Source organism: Anopheles arabiensis, chromosome 2 (assembly GCF_016920715.1).
Source record: "Anopheles arabiensis isolate DONGOLA chromosome 2, AaraD3, whole genome shotgun sequence".
In the NCBI taxonomy this organism is placed as follows: domain Eukaryota; kingdom Metazoa; phylum Arthropoda; class Insecta; order Diptera; family Culicidae; genus Anopheles; species Anopheles arabiensis.
This window is the reverse complement of record NC_053517.1, coordinates 110,265,646-110,279,729: the sequence shown is the minus strand read 5'-3', so window position 1 is coordinate 110,279,729 and position 14,084 is coordinate 110,265,646. Positions and strand designations below refer to the sequence as shown.

Sequence of the window (14,084 nt, the reverse complement as noted above, 5' to 3'; positions counted from 1 at the left end):
TTTTGCTCGAATTTCGTGCATGACATTGAACTTCTTCTTCGATTTGGGTCACACGCCACACGGCGTGCGGCGATTGCGCAACAGGGAGGTGAGCGAGCGCGCGCGCTCCAGTGCTCGCGCATATCGTCGCGTATCATCGCTGGGCAGAGGTTCGCAGGCGAGAGATAGTGAGTAGGTTACTGGGTACAAGCGTCACGTAACGGTTTGCCCCGCCGGCCGGTCGATCGTGGTCATTGTGGGAAATCCTCACTCGTCACTGAACTCTTCTGCCGTTTTCGGGTGGTGTGTATGACCTCGCGATGTTATTGCTGTTAATTCGATGCTTCCAAAGGGTTTGTTTAAATAGTTTCAAAAAGATTCACTTTATTCAACACACAGTGTAAAACATCGTTTCAACATGCTAATGCCCCTTCTTCATGTTGGTGGCATTCTTTTTTTTTTCTTCAAAGGAAAATATAAACAAGAAAGTATAGCAAAACATTCATTTAAATAAACTATCTCTTTCTCCCTATCTTTCTTCTTTTATCAAATTTCCTCTCTCCTCTCGACAGATCGTAACATAGAATTCAACAAAGATCATAGATAAAATTGGCAAAGAAAGTATTTAGCTCGTTTTTTTCATTCTTTCTTTTGTATGTGTTCGCTACTCCTGAGCATTTTGTTTCGCATTTCTCTATACATGATCGGTGTCTCACTACGGGCCCTACCCAAATTCTCAACCGTTTGCCCGATGAAGGACAACATTCGCACCAATGTTGTCCCCCTTCAGACCTGTGGATGCTGAATACGATGGGGCGGCGACCGCCGTAAGGTCATGATGATGATTCCTCTTCCCAGGAGTAGCTACAAGAAGCAGTACCAAAATTGTTCCAACGCAGCCAAGGGCCAACCCAGGATAGGTCCTGCGGATTGCCCTGTCGAGGTGCTGCGTCGTCGTTGCCGGGATGTTGCCGGCCGTATTGTTAGTCGTGTGTTTGTGTTGTTTCTTTTCTGCTCTCTCTTCAATTACAATTTATACATTCATACATGATTACATTTTGCGGCGCAACACCCACACCCGCCGAAACGCACACACACCAGTGGCCACCCAGCCGCGGGGATAGTGGACAGTGGCCACTGGGGCTGTGAGGGGGGAGGGGTGTGTATTGCCTTTTTTTCTCCTTCTTCTACTTTGCTCGCCTTCTCTCTGCACCGAAGGGCAGGAGGTTCAACTGCTGTTGCTCTTTTTATCACAGTTCCATGAAGATTCTTACAATTTGCTCCCTTTGGCTTTGCTAGGGGAGGATCTATTGGTAGAATGGGACGTTCGCATATAGATATCTTCGGTTTTACAGCAACATTTACATACAACATCTAGCATATTACTCGAACTCCGGTAAGCCACCAGTTTTGATGGAGCATGGAACCTTGTGTATCCACAATTCAAATGAACAGTTTGATAACGGTTAATAACGGGGTTGGACTATAAGCTGGAACTCTTCATCTCTCTGCCTCTCCCACTTTCTCTCTCTCTCTTTCCATCTCTCTCGTTCTGTTTACTTGAACAGGCTCTTGGCGTTTACCCACAGCTTGAAGAAGTACTCGCTTCTCCTCAGCAGCTTATGGCGGGCGTAGCTGTTGATGTCGGCGGTCATGTTGTGTTCCCGCAGCCAGGACGACGTGTTCGTGCCCGTCGGCTCGGAGAAGTCTCTCGTCGTTTCGTCGTGCACATCGTCCGGAGCTGTAATGAGCGAACAGTTGCGGCAGTTCGTGAGATGCAGTCAAGCACCAAGCAACAGAAGTTCATCCGGCACTGTACTTACCGGCACCGAGCTGCACCGTGTACGGTTCGTCCGACTCGAGCGGATCGCTCAGGCCGACCTCGTTGCGGGCCATGATGCGGATGAGGTAGTCTTCGCTTTCCTGCAGATCCTTGATGTTGAACGACTGGCAGTCGGCCGCGACGCGGCCCACCTCCATCCACATCGTTTTCTTCGCGTTGCGGATGGCAATGGTGTAGCCCTCGATCGGGGCGCCACCGTCCGACTCTGGAATGCCCCACTCGACGATGTTAATGTTCGGTCCCAGGTAGCGTACCTCTAGCGGACCAGTTGGTGGAGACGGAACCGCTGTAAAAGGGGGAGAGGGTGTACGGAGAAAGAGAGAGAGAGAGAGAGAGAAAAGAGATGAGTACATGTTGTTGGAGCAATGCAGCAGGGACAGAAAGAGGAAATAGATAGATAGATAGAGAGTAGATGAGAATGGCACAACATAGAACATAGAACATAGAAAAAAAGGTAGAAGAGTAACAGAGAGAGAAAGAGAGGGATGATTAGATGGTATCTTACTGGCATGTGATTTGAGCACCACACTCTCCGAGACGGTGGGCGAGCTAAGCCCGACCGCATTCTCGGCGAATATCCTGAACAGCAGCTCGGTCTTTTCCTTCATGTTGTCCACACAGTACGACAGACAGTTGGACTCGAGCGTCTTGATCTTGGTCCACTGTTGCGCCGTAGTGAGCCGCTTCTCGATGATGTAACCGGTCACGTCGGAGCCACCGTTCGTTTCGGGCTGCTGCCACTCGAGCTTGACGCTCTTGCTGGTAACGTTCGTGATGCGCAGGTTGCGCGGTGCTGATGGTGGAGCTGTTGTTGTTGAAATGGCGTGACGGATGGTGAAGACGACGGGACAAGAACACGACGAGCACGAGAATGGTTGACGGGTTTTGTGGTGGAAAGTGTTCAGAATATCGTTAGACACTGTATTGGTTTCATTTTGGAGTAAGTTGTGTGAGTTGATTTAGTTGCAGCTGGTTGGTTTGGGTTTGGGGTGTTACGAGTTGGGTCAATTGTTTGGAGGTAGGTTTTTGTAAGTGGTTTAGAGTGGACTACAAAGAGTGGGTAAGTGGGTGAGTAAATACTGGGTAGAATGTTGCGGAGTATTGTTATGATTTGTCAATAGAGAGTTGATGGAATGAGCTTTCCCCAATGAATGATCTTCCAATTTCTCACAGGACACAGGACAAGGACAGGTTGTTACACAACAGGAGAAAGTCACTTGACAAGCGTTAGCGCGGAACAAACGCACACAAGTTGCTTCATCTTCCCAATACTTACTGATTTCCTTTCCGGCCACAATCGACTCCACCGTCTGGAGTGGTTCACTCGAGCCGACCTTGTTCTTGGCGGTGATCTTGAAGTCGTACGCCTTGTTCATTGCCAGGTTCTCGATCAGCAGCGACGTTTCGGACGCACTGGTCGTACCAGCCACCTTCCAGACCTTCTTCTTCGCTTCCTTCACCTCCACAACATACTCCGTGATCTTGCTGCCACCGTTCGACTCGGACGGCTGCCACATGAGCGTGAATGAGCTGCTCGTCATGCCGGACGTTTCAATGGGGCCACGCGGTGGCGACGGTGGCTCCACCGTCTGCTGAATCTTCACCGTCGCACTCTCCAGCGGCTCGGAACAACCGACCGGGTTCTGCGCAATCACGCGGAAGTGATACTGCGTGCTGTCGATCAGCTTCTGGATGCAGTACGACTTGATGTTGCGCTGCACGTCCGCCACCTTGATCCAGGCGTTCTTGTTCGCATCGTCACACTTCTCGATGGTGAACTGGGAAATCTCCAGCCCACCGTCGTCGGACGGTGGCTTCCATTCGATCACCACCGCCTCGGGGCTGAGCTCGCGCACCACAATCGGTCCCTCCGGTTTGCTCGGCTTGTCGATTACCTTCAGCGTCAGCTCGACCGTTGCCGAACCGGCCGCATTGCGTGCCTCCACCGTGTACTTGCCCGTGTGGGCACGGTCCAGCGACGAGATGACGATAGTGGACGATTGACCCACGGTAACGATCGTATGCTCGGCGGTGGAAGTGAGCTTCTCCTCCTCGCGGTACCAGATCAGCTCCGGTGCCGGGAAGCCGGTGAATTCGGCCACAACCTTCCACTCGTCGCCAACGCGCAGCTTCTGCACGATCTGCTTCTTCTCGACCGTCAGCGTCGGTTTCTCCTCGATCACCACCTGACAACTGCTCTCTACGCTGCCCACCTCGTTGGTGGCGCGGCACGTGTACTTGGCCCCGCTTTCCACCGTGGTCGACTTGATCTGGTACTTGGCGGAACCGTTCTCGTACGACACGACGTCCTGCTTGAGCGGCTGTCCGTTGCGGAACCAGGCCACGTCTGGGACGGGCACGCCCGTCACAATGCAGCTCAGCGTTACCGTTTGGCCGAGTCCGACGTGCACATCCTTCAGGTGCTCGCTTACCGTCGGGGCTTCCTTCTGGATCGGTGCCACGATCTTGTAGTACGGCGAGTTGGGTGACGCTGGACCCTTGCCCACCTCGTTGATGGCGGTGGCACGGAATGTGTACTCAGCATTCTTCGTCAACTTCGTGACGGTGGTGGTCGTTTCAGTGATGCTCGTAACCTCGGTCCATCTGTAAAAAGGGAAGTTAGATTGTGAGCATTTGGTTCATAGAGTGATGAAACCCCATTTACTTACTTCTTTTGATTCTTCTCTTGATATTCCAACAAGTACTCGGTGATCTTGCTGTTGCCATCGTCGCTTGGTGCCTTCCAGAACAACGTGATCGAGTCATCGGTGATGAGCGTTGCCTCTGGTGCTTCTGGAGCACCGGGTTGTTCTGCAAAACGAGCAAAATACCATTACATCTATGCTCCCAATGAGCATGAGACTTTCGAAACTTACTCTTGATAATGAGCGTGAAGGAAGCGCTAGCATCGCCACATTCGTTCGTCAGCTTGAGCGTAAACTCTCCAGCATCGACTTCCGCCGCACGCTTGATCGTCAGACTGGCCGTCTCCTCTGTAACAGTCGAGACAAACTTCGCCGACGGGATGATGACGCGCTTGTTCACACGCCACTCAGCCTCCGGCTTGGGCGTCGCGTTAAACTTCACGCTGAACGTAACGTCCTCGTCCTTGCGGATCGTGAACGTACGCGCACCGTCCTCGAAGATAGTTGGCGCAACCTTGATAATCTCCACCTTCAGCTTCGAGGACGTTTTCGCGTTCGACACCGTACACGTGTACTCGTCCTCATCGTCCTCGACGCTGTTCTTCACGATCAGCTTGCGAATGCACTTCTCCACAACCAGCTCATACTTGCTGGAGGCGGTAATAGCCTTGCTGTTGCGGTACCACACCACATCTGCCGACTCGGACAACTCCACCGCAAACACGGCATCGTTATCGCGCGTCGTCAGCGTAACCTCGGGCAGACGACGAACAAAGTCGACGACCGGTTTCTCCACCGTCAGCCGAGCCTTGGCACGCTGCTCACCGACCACGCACGTGTACTCTCCACCGTCCGCATCGACCGTCTTGTTGATCTTGAGCGTCTGCCGCTTGCCATCGATCGTCAGCTGCACGTGCCCGTTGAACGACAGCTCCTCCTCGTTGCGGTACCAGCGCACCAGCGCATCGCCCTTGGTGAGCTCCAGCTCAAAGATGGCGTCCTCCCCGCGGGCAACCGTTACGTCTCGCGGTGCACTGATAATCTCCGGCGGCAGCTCAATTACGGACACCTCGGCCGAACACTCCTGATCGGCCAGGGCGCACGTGTACTCGCCCTCATCGTGCACGGACGTGTTGCGCACAAACAGTACGCGCGATTTGCCCTTCTTGGCGAACTCGTACTTGCCGGTAGTATCGACCAGCTTGCGGCCCTCCTTGTACCAGGTAACGTCGGCCGTCTCGGACGTGATCTCCACCTCCAGCACGGCGTGCTCCTTCTCCTTCGTCTCGACGTCCTCGAGCTTGCGCAGGAACTCGGGCTTCGCCTCGATGACCGTCAGGCTGCACTCGGTCTGCTGATCCTTGACCGTGCACCGGTACACGCCCGTATCGTTGATGGTCGGGTTCTTGATGTTCAGCTTGTGCACCTTGCCCTCCTGCACGATCATGCGATGGTCCATGCCGCTCAGCTCCTTGCCGTTGTGGAACCACTTGGTGGACACCGTGTGCGACGTTTCGCACTCCAGCGTCACCGAACGGCTTTCCTCCACCGTGATCGTCTTCTTCAGCTTCTTGGTGAACGTTACCTTGTCCACCTCGACCGTAACGCGCGCACCGTGCGATGCCTTGCCGATCGTGTTCGACGCAATGCACTTGTAGTTGCCCGAGTCCTGCTCCGAGTCGGCGTTGTTGATCAACAGCTCAATGTTTTCACCATCGTACGCCTGCTTGACGCGCTTGGACGGCAGCAGCGTGTTGTTGTTGCGCAGCCAGAGAATCTCGGGCACTGGATTACCGGTCACCCTTGCGGGAAGCTTGATCGTACCGCCCTGTGGCACACTCTGCTCTTCGAAGCGCTCCAGGAAGAGTGGTGCTTGCGGGTTACCAACGTTCGATTCATCGACCGTAAGGAAGGCACTCGTTTCAACGCTTCCCGCAGCGTTCTTGGCGCGCACAGTGTACTCGCCCGCATTGTCGTGCGTCGGAGCCACCAGCGTCACGGTGTACATGTTACGATCCGCTTGCGTCGGCACGTCCAAAGCCACACCGTTCTTGAACCACTGCACCTCCGGTGCCGGATTGCCGACGATCTGCGTGGACAGAATCACCGTCTCGCCCTGGCGGATCGTCATACTCTTGAGCGGTTCTAGAATCTGGGGCGGTTCCTGCACGCCTGTCTTCACCTTCACCATGATGTCGAGCGACGATTCACCTTCCCGATTGCGGGCGACCACCTGGTACGAGCCCTCCTGCAGCTTGTCGATGCCCTTGATGTGCACCACGGTGCAGTACATGTGCATGTCCGACTCCACCACGACCTGCACGTTGTCCTTGCTCTCGATCTCCACCCCGTTGTAGTACCAGAGAATGTCCGGCTCGGGCACGGCCACGAGACGGCACTCGAGCAGCACATCCGATCCCGCGTCCACGTACTGCGCCTTCGGTTTGCGCGAGAACGTGGGCGGGATGCCTTCCAGGATGTCGGCCAGCGATGACTCGCGCGACATGCTTTTGCGCGACAGCGTGGCAACGTCCGAACCATGGTCCGAGCTGTACGAATCAACAACCAGCTCGGTAGCGCTCGAAGCGAATCCGGCAATGTTTTTAGCGACACACGTGAACGTGCCCGCATCCTCCGGGAACACCTCGCGAATGATCAGCGTGGCAACGTTGTCGTCATCGTAGTAGATCTGGAAGTCCTGCGACGGTTTAATGACGGCCGTCTGGCGGAACCAGGTGATCGACGGTCGCGGGAATCCTTCCACCTTGCACTCGAACTGCACCGTGTAGCCATCCTGCGTCGTGATCGGCTGCAGCTTCTCGATGATCTTCGGTGCGAGCGGCTTCTCACCCGGGCCCGGCTTCTCAAACACCGGCAGTTTGTCGATCTTTTCGTTCAGCGTCTTCTGCACGTACTGCGGATAGGTGACGGCGTCCATCAGGTACTCGCGACGCACGAAACCGCGCTCTTCGCACCAGGATCGCTTCACGTACCACCATTCCGAGTTGCTATGCTCTGTGAGGTATGCGAGAGGGTCATGAGTATCATGCAAAGGCACCAATCACATAGACCAATCATACATACCAATAACATAGACCTTCTCTCCTTCCACGATGTGCAGTGCTTCCTCATTCTCTGCCTCAACAGCCTGAATGCAGTACATATCGTTTGCATCTTCTGTAATGGTATAGAGAAAAGTAGATTGTAACAAAAGGCATTCGCCGATAGTCGTGTAGTGTTCAAACTTACCCTCACGGATAATTTTCAGCGATGCCGTTTCTACACCATCAAATCGAACGCCAAGCGATGACAGGGAAACAAATGAAAAGAGTATATTAGTAGGTGCAAAACCGACACCCCGCTTTATAGTGAAAACGTAAATCAGAGAAGTAAAACTGTGAGTATCATTATGCAAGAAGTAAAAACAACTCTGGGTTTTAGTGTACAAGTGAAGTAGGAATGGAAGTAGTGGTAGTAAAAATAGTAAAATATTGTGAATAGTATACAATCGTTTTCTAGTCTACCAGGAACGTCCGGTGGAATATCTCAATAAATCCAAAACCAATCACCACACGATAGGATTCACTCGATAGAGATAGAGTGGCAGAAGAAGAAGAAGAAGAAGAGATAGAGTAGGTAAGGTAAAGGATAGGAGCCAAGTAGTAGTAATAGTATAGCGGACAGTAGATGGAAGTAGAGCATAATTTACAGAGTGTTGCAGGTATACAAGGGTAGTGGTAGCGGTAGTAGTGCATTTTTGCTAGTGTGTGTTTGCTTTTGCTTTGTGCTTTATACAAGTTTTGGTGTAAGATCTGTTTGATCTGTTTGGCAGTTTGTGTGCAAGCTGAAAAGAGTAGAAGGTAGAATTAAGCAGGTAGAAGAGTTTGGTGAAGCAGTTCACCAGGCTGTATGTGAAAGAAATTTGGGATGAAATTTTCCTTCCGAAAGAAATTGCTCCAGAACAGTGGGCCAATATTGATAAAGAAAGCTTGTGAAGATCAGCATGGAAGTATAAGTGGCAGCGATAGAGAAAGTGAAAACTTCGCTATAAAACCATTCGCCAGCAGATAAGAAAGTAGAAATTGGAAAGTATAAGAGAAAAGAAGATAAGAGAGCGAGAGAGTAAGAGAAAGAGAAAGAGAGAGAGCAAGTTCCAAACGTAACCAAGTAAAAGGAATTGATAAAAACCTTCAGAGTATGTTGGTAGGACTTTCTTGGGCTGTTTCAGTGTGAATGATTCTTCTTCGTGTGTGGTGGTGGTGAACTGTGATCTGTTACGCTGCGTCAGATCGAGTGAGATTTCCTCCTCGTGGTGCATGATCAGGTTCTCGAGCTTTTCGCGCCGTCTGCGCAGCTCGATCACCACGTTCTCGGTGTCTTCGTCCTCGTACCGGTACTCTTCCTCCGCGTCCTGCTCACTATCATCGTAGATGACCTCGTACACCACCTCATCGTCCTCGTCCACCTGCTTGATGATGGTGATGTGCGCTTCGCCCGTTTCCTCGCCGTAGCTGTACGGTGCCGGCAGCTTCACCCGGCCGGACATGGAGATTTCTTCGCGCGCGTACGAATCGAGCTGTATCTTGAACTCCTGCTCGATGTCTTCGATGTGCTTGGTGCGCTTCGGCCGGAACGTAACGTTTTCGGGCTCGATGTCCTTGAAGACGGGCCGCGGTTGGCGTACCTTTTTGATCTTCTTGATGCGCACCTCCTCCTCGTCCAGGACTTCGCGCCGGAAGGCGGGCTTGGGACGGGGGCGCTGTTTGCGCACCACAACGTGCTCGGTGATCTCTTCCTCTGCCGGCACTTCCTCCTCCTTGGTGATCGTAAGCGATGCTTCAACATCTTCGGCTTGCTGCGGTACCGAGGGCTTTCGTGCTACCTTAAACGTAGCCTCTGCCTCTTCCGGTTCCGTAATGGATGGTTTCTTCTTGGGCAGAGAAAGCTTCGTCTCAACCTCTTCCTCTTCCTCGACCGATGGTTTCACCTTTGGTTTGCGCTTGACCATCGTCACCTCGTCGACCGTCTCCTTCGGTGGTTTCACAACGTCGAGATCGATCTTTTCGTACTTCTCCAGCTCCGTCTTCGGAACATCCATCTCGAGCAGCTTCTTCGTGATCTCATCAATATCGTCGTCCTTCTTCTTCTTCGGAACAACCTTCTTCTTGGGCTTCTTCTCTTCCACCTTCACAGGCTCCGGTTCGGCCGGTTGTTCCTCTTCTCGGACGATCTTGAGCGAAGCTTCCGCTTCATCGGTCGTGTACGGTGCTGGTTTGGGCTTCAGCTGGATCGACTCCTCCACATCTTCCACCTCTTCCGGTTTCGGTACGGACGGTTTCAACACAACCACCTCCTCCGTTGCCGTCTCCTCGATCACCGGTGCTGGCTTCTTCGGTTTCTTCAGCGACACCGTCGCTTCCTGGACCGTTTCCTCCACCTGCGGTTGTTTCTTAGGCTTGATCTTAAACTCAACCTCCGTCTCTTCAATAGCCTCTACCTTCGGTTTGCTCTTCTTGCGTGGCAGCTTCACCTGTGCGCTCTCTTCCGGCTCAATCGTCGATTCCACAGCTCGCTGTGGTTGCGGTTGGTCGTCGATCGTCATCTTCTCCCGCTTGCGCAGATCCACATCGACGCGCTCGTACTGTTCCAGCTCGGTCTTCTCGATTTCCAAATTCAGCAACCGCTGCAGCTCCGCATCATCGTCGATGCTTGCCTTCTTCTTCTTCACAACCACCACCTTTTTCTTGGGCTTTTCGGCCGGCTTCTTCTCCGCCGGCGCTTCTGGCTTCGGTTCGACCGGTTTGAGCGACACCTTGCGCAGAGGCGTTACTGGCTGCGGTTCTTCCACGATGGGCTGTATCGGGACCGATTCGACCACGGTTGGAGCCTCCTCGGATGGTGCCTCAATCACGGCATCCTCGATGATCGGTTGCACATCGTGCACCTCCTCGATCAAGGGCTGCACGGGGACAACCTCTTCCTCGGGAGCCACCGTTTCTACCGGCTCTTCAACCACCGGCTCAACCGTTTCCACATCCTCCACGGGCTGTGGTTCATCGGCTTCCACCTCCTCAATGGTCGGCGGTTCGACCGGTTCCGGCTGCTCTACCTCGATCTTAATGATACGCTCAACGGTAACCGTTTCTTCCGCTTTCTGCGGTGTCGGTTTCAGCGTGATCTGCTCCTCCACCTCTTGTGGGGCTTCCGGTAGACGTGGCTTTTTGGTGATCTTAAATTCTGCCTCCACCGGTTCCGGTTCGGTCGGTTTCTTGACCGTCTTCTTCGGCTTCAGTGTTACCTCGACCAGTTCTGGCTCCTCCACTTCGGCCACCTGTGCCGTACGCGGCACCTCAACCGTTTCGACCGTCTTCTGTGGCTTCTTGATGTCTACATCGACCTTTTCGTACTGTTCCAGCTCCGTCTTTTCAATTTCCAGATTTAGCAGACGCTGCAACTGTTCGTCATCTTCAATAGAAGCCTTCTTGGGTTTCTTTATAACCTTCTTCTTGATTACCGGTTTCTTCTCTTCCACCTTTTCTGGCTCAACCGGCTGTTCAACCGGCTTTGGCTCAACCGGAACGGGCTTTGGTTCGTCGGTCTTCACAACGACCGCCGGTTCCTGCACGGCAGTTACCACTTCCTCCGGAACTTGTTTCGTTACCGGTTCGGTTGGCTTCGCCGGCTCAACCGGTGCAATAGTGGGTGCTTCCTCGGGCACAAGTACTTCCTCGACCATCTGTGCCTTGGACACGACTGGCTCCACCACGGCTGGCTTTTCAACAACCGGTTCTTCAACCTTTGCAGGCACTTCGGCCGGTTTCGGGGCCGGTGTTTCTTTGGGTTTCGGTTCAAGATCAACCTTTTCGTACGTCTCCAGTTCCGTTTTCTCGATCTCCAGATTTAGCAAGCGTTCCAGTTCGGCATCTTCTTCCGGTTTTTTCTTTGGTTTTTTCACAACCTTTTTCTTTACGATCTTCTCCTTCTGTTCCAGTACCTCTACCGGGGCTTCTTCCTTCACCTCCGGCGCAGGTTCTTGTACAGTTTCGATTGGTTTCTCTTCTGGGACTTGTGGAACGGGGAGAGATTCTGTTTTTTCTTCGGCCGGTTGTGGAAGTACCAGCTCCTTGGGCTGGTCCACCTGCACTTCCTTGGGTTTCTTGACCTCCTCAACAGGTACAGGCACCACCTCTTCAACCACTGGAGCAGGTACTTCAATCGGAACCGGTGCTTCGGGCACCGTGACTGGCTCCTCTAGTTTAGGTTCTTCCTCGGCCGGTGCTTTCGGCTTTTTGATAACCTTCTTGATTACCTTCTTCTTAGCTGCGTCCGGTTCTGCACTATCGGGCACATCCTTTGGAACTGGAAGCGCCATATCACGGTCTGCTTCACGCTCTTTCGGTTCTGTGTCGGGCGTTGGCTTTGTGAATGGTTTCAGCTTAATCTCATCCTTTTCTTCCTCCGGCTTCGTTGGTACCGGTTTGCGGAACTTGAACTCATCCTCAGGTTCCGGTTCCGGCTTCTTGCCCTTACCTAGAACGATCTTGTGCTCGGGTTCCTCGGGAACCTCGGGCACCTTCGGCTCCTTCGGTACCTTTGGTTTCTCCGGTTCCTGTACCGGTTTTTCCTCCGGTTCTGGTTCCGGCTTCACGTACGGCTCGAGAGGCGTCTCATAGTCCGGAATATCGGTCGGTGTGAACTTTGGCTTTTCCACGCTGCGCTTCTTGCTGTCCAGCTCCTCTTCCTTTGGCTTTTCTTCGACCTTTTTCTTTGGCTTCACTTCCTCGACCGTTTCTTCCTTTGGTTTGGTGGGCGTTTTCTTCAGCTTCACCTCCTCGTGATGCTCCTCGTCCGTCTTTAACTTACCCTTGCCCAGCTGCAGCGTGCGCTCTTCCGGTTCATCCTTCGGAGCTTCCTTTTGCTGCCGCTGGTACTGTGGCTTTTGTTCGTCCTTCGGCTCGTCTTCCTTCGGTTCCTTCTCGTACCGCTCAATGTCCAGCGTTTCCAGCTCGGGCTTTTCCTTCTTGATCACCTTTACCTTCTTGATCACCTTCTTCGTACGCTCCACCTCGTCTTCCTCGATGCGCGACAACACTCCCTGTCCCGGCCGGGTGTCCAGCTGCACGATCTCGGGCTGCTGCCCTTCGACGGCGAGCTCCACCCGCTCGATGCGGCTCTTCAGCAGTACCTTTGGTACGGCTGCCTCTTCCACCTCCCGCTTCTCTGGTATGACGGTTTTGCGCAGTTTAACTGTTTGTGGTTCTTGTGTGTCAGTGATTTCTGGCTGAATCGGTTTCTGTTCCTTACGTTCGATCTTAATAGGCTCTAGCTTAACAATCTCACCCTTCTCCGGCTTAACCTTCGGCTTGCCGTCGACGTCGATCTTCTCGTACTGTTCCAGCTGCGTTTTCTCGATCTCCAGGTTGAGCAGGCGCTGCAGCTCCTCGTCATCGTCGATGGACTTCTTGGACTTCTTCGTTACCTTCACCACCTTCTTCACCACCTTCTTGGGCGCTTCGGCCGGAGCAGTTTCGACGGTAGCGGCCGGCTGTACCAGCGCCTCTTCCGTCGGCTCTGCCCGCTGCTCTTCCACCGGCACAAGCGACTCCGTCTCCAGCACAGGCTCCTGCACGGCTGCAGCCTCTTCCACCGCTTGCTCTAGAACGGTTTCGGCTGGGGCTGCAGCAACCGTCGGTTTGCCTTGCACTGCCGGCACTTCGGTTGCTCCGATCGTCACATCGACTGGCGTCAGATGCTCCTCGTTCAGAGTGAGCGAAGCAACCGTGTCCGCTTCCTCGATGGACACATCGAACTGATCGTCCACAGGGGCGGCCTCCAGCAGGGGCTTGTCCTGTACCGTAGGCTTTTCGGTTGCGTGCTCCGACACATCGCTCGGCGCTACCTGCACGGTATCGAGCGCCAGCGAAGGCACATTGTCCGTTTCCTCGACCTGCTGCTCGAGCAGCTCTTCCATCGGGGCAGCCTCGAGCGTTGGTTTGGCCTGCACCAGCGGCTTCTCGGTGGCGTCATCGGGCACCTCGACCGGTGCGAGCTGCTCTCCTTCCAGCTTTAGTGCGTCGGCCGTACCCGTCTCCTCAACCTGCTGCTCAAGAACGGCTTCGATTGGAGCTGCTTCAAGAATGGGTTTACTCACGATTGGTGTTTCGGTAACGGCGGATGGAATTTCGGACGCGGCCGCCTGCTCTTCCTGTGGAAGCTCGGCTGCCACAGCGTCCGTCTGTTCCACCGCCACGTCCAACACCTCCTCGACCGGAGCGGCTGCCACCTGAGGCTTCAGCGATACCTCCGGCTTCTCCAGCGCGGCTTCCGGTACATCGACCGGCTGCACAACATCCTGCAACGGACCGGTCTCAACGAATTCATTCGTCTCGAATGTGTCCTCCTGCAAATCTACGGTATCCGCACCTACGGGGTTGTTGGGAAAGAAAGACATGTATAAGTATGTGTGACAAAAGAATGACGGTGACACAAATAAAGACAGTGAACCCATGCTACACAACCATATTGTAGTGTACATAACTACTTATCGTTGCGTAGTAATACTGAAGGGAATATTTCATCTGTCTTGTTTTTAGATTATCAATTATTCAATCAAGCTC

The 14,084-nt window shown here is 53.4% G+C and overlaps 1 protein-coding gene across 2 annotated transcripts in view; it reads right to left on the bottom strand.

The window, feature by feature from the left end:
- Positions 1-333: 333 nt before the first annotated feature.
- LOC120895627 (titin) overlaps positions 334-14,084 on the bottom strand; it is a 154,990-nt gene continuing 141,239 nt past the window's right edge. For both annotated transcript variants that reach the window (XM_040299130.1, XM_040299131.1), the window contains 9 exons: positions 8,656-13,890; positions 7,717-7,746; positions 7,552-7,644; positions 4,699-7,482; positions 4,492-4,633; positions 3,099-4,426; positions 2,328-2,627; positions 1,803-2,108; positions 334-1,720 (listed from right to left, as the gene is read on the bottom strand). In XM_040299130.1, the coding sequence (XP_040155064.1) occupies positions 1,536-1,720; positions 1,803-2,108; positions 2,328-2,627; positions 3,099-4,426; positions 4,492-4,633; positions 4,699-7,482; positions 7,552-7,644; positions 7,717-7,746; positions 8,656-13,890 (10,403 nt within the window). In that variant the 3' untranslated portion in view covers positions 334-1,535. The remainder of the gene's footprint in view (positions 1,721-1,802; positions 2,109-2,327; positions 2,628-3,098; positions 4,427-4,491; positions 4,634-4,698; positions 7,483-7,551; positions 7,645-7,716; positions 7,747-8,655; positions 13,891-14,084) is intronic.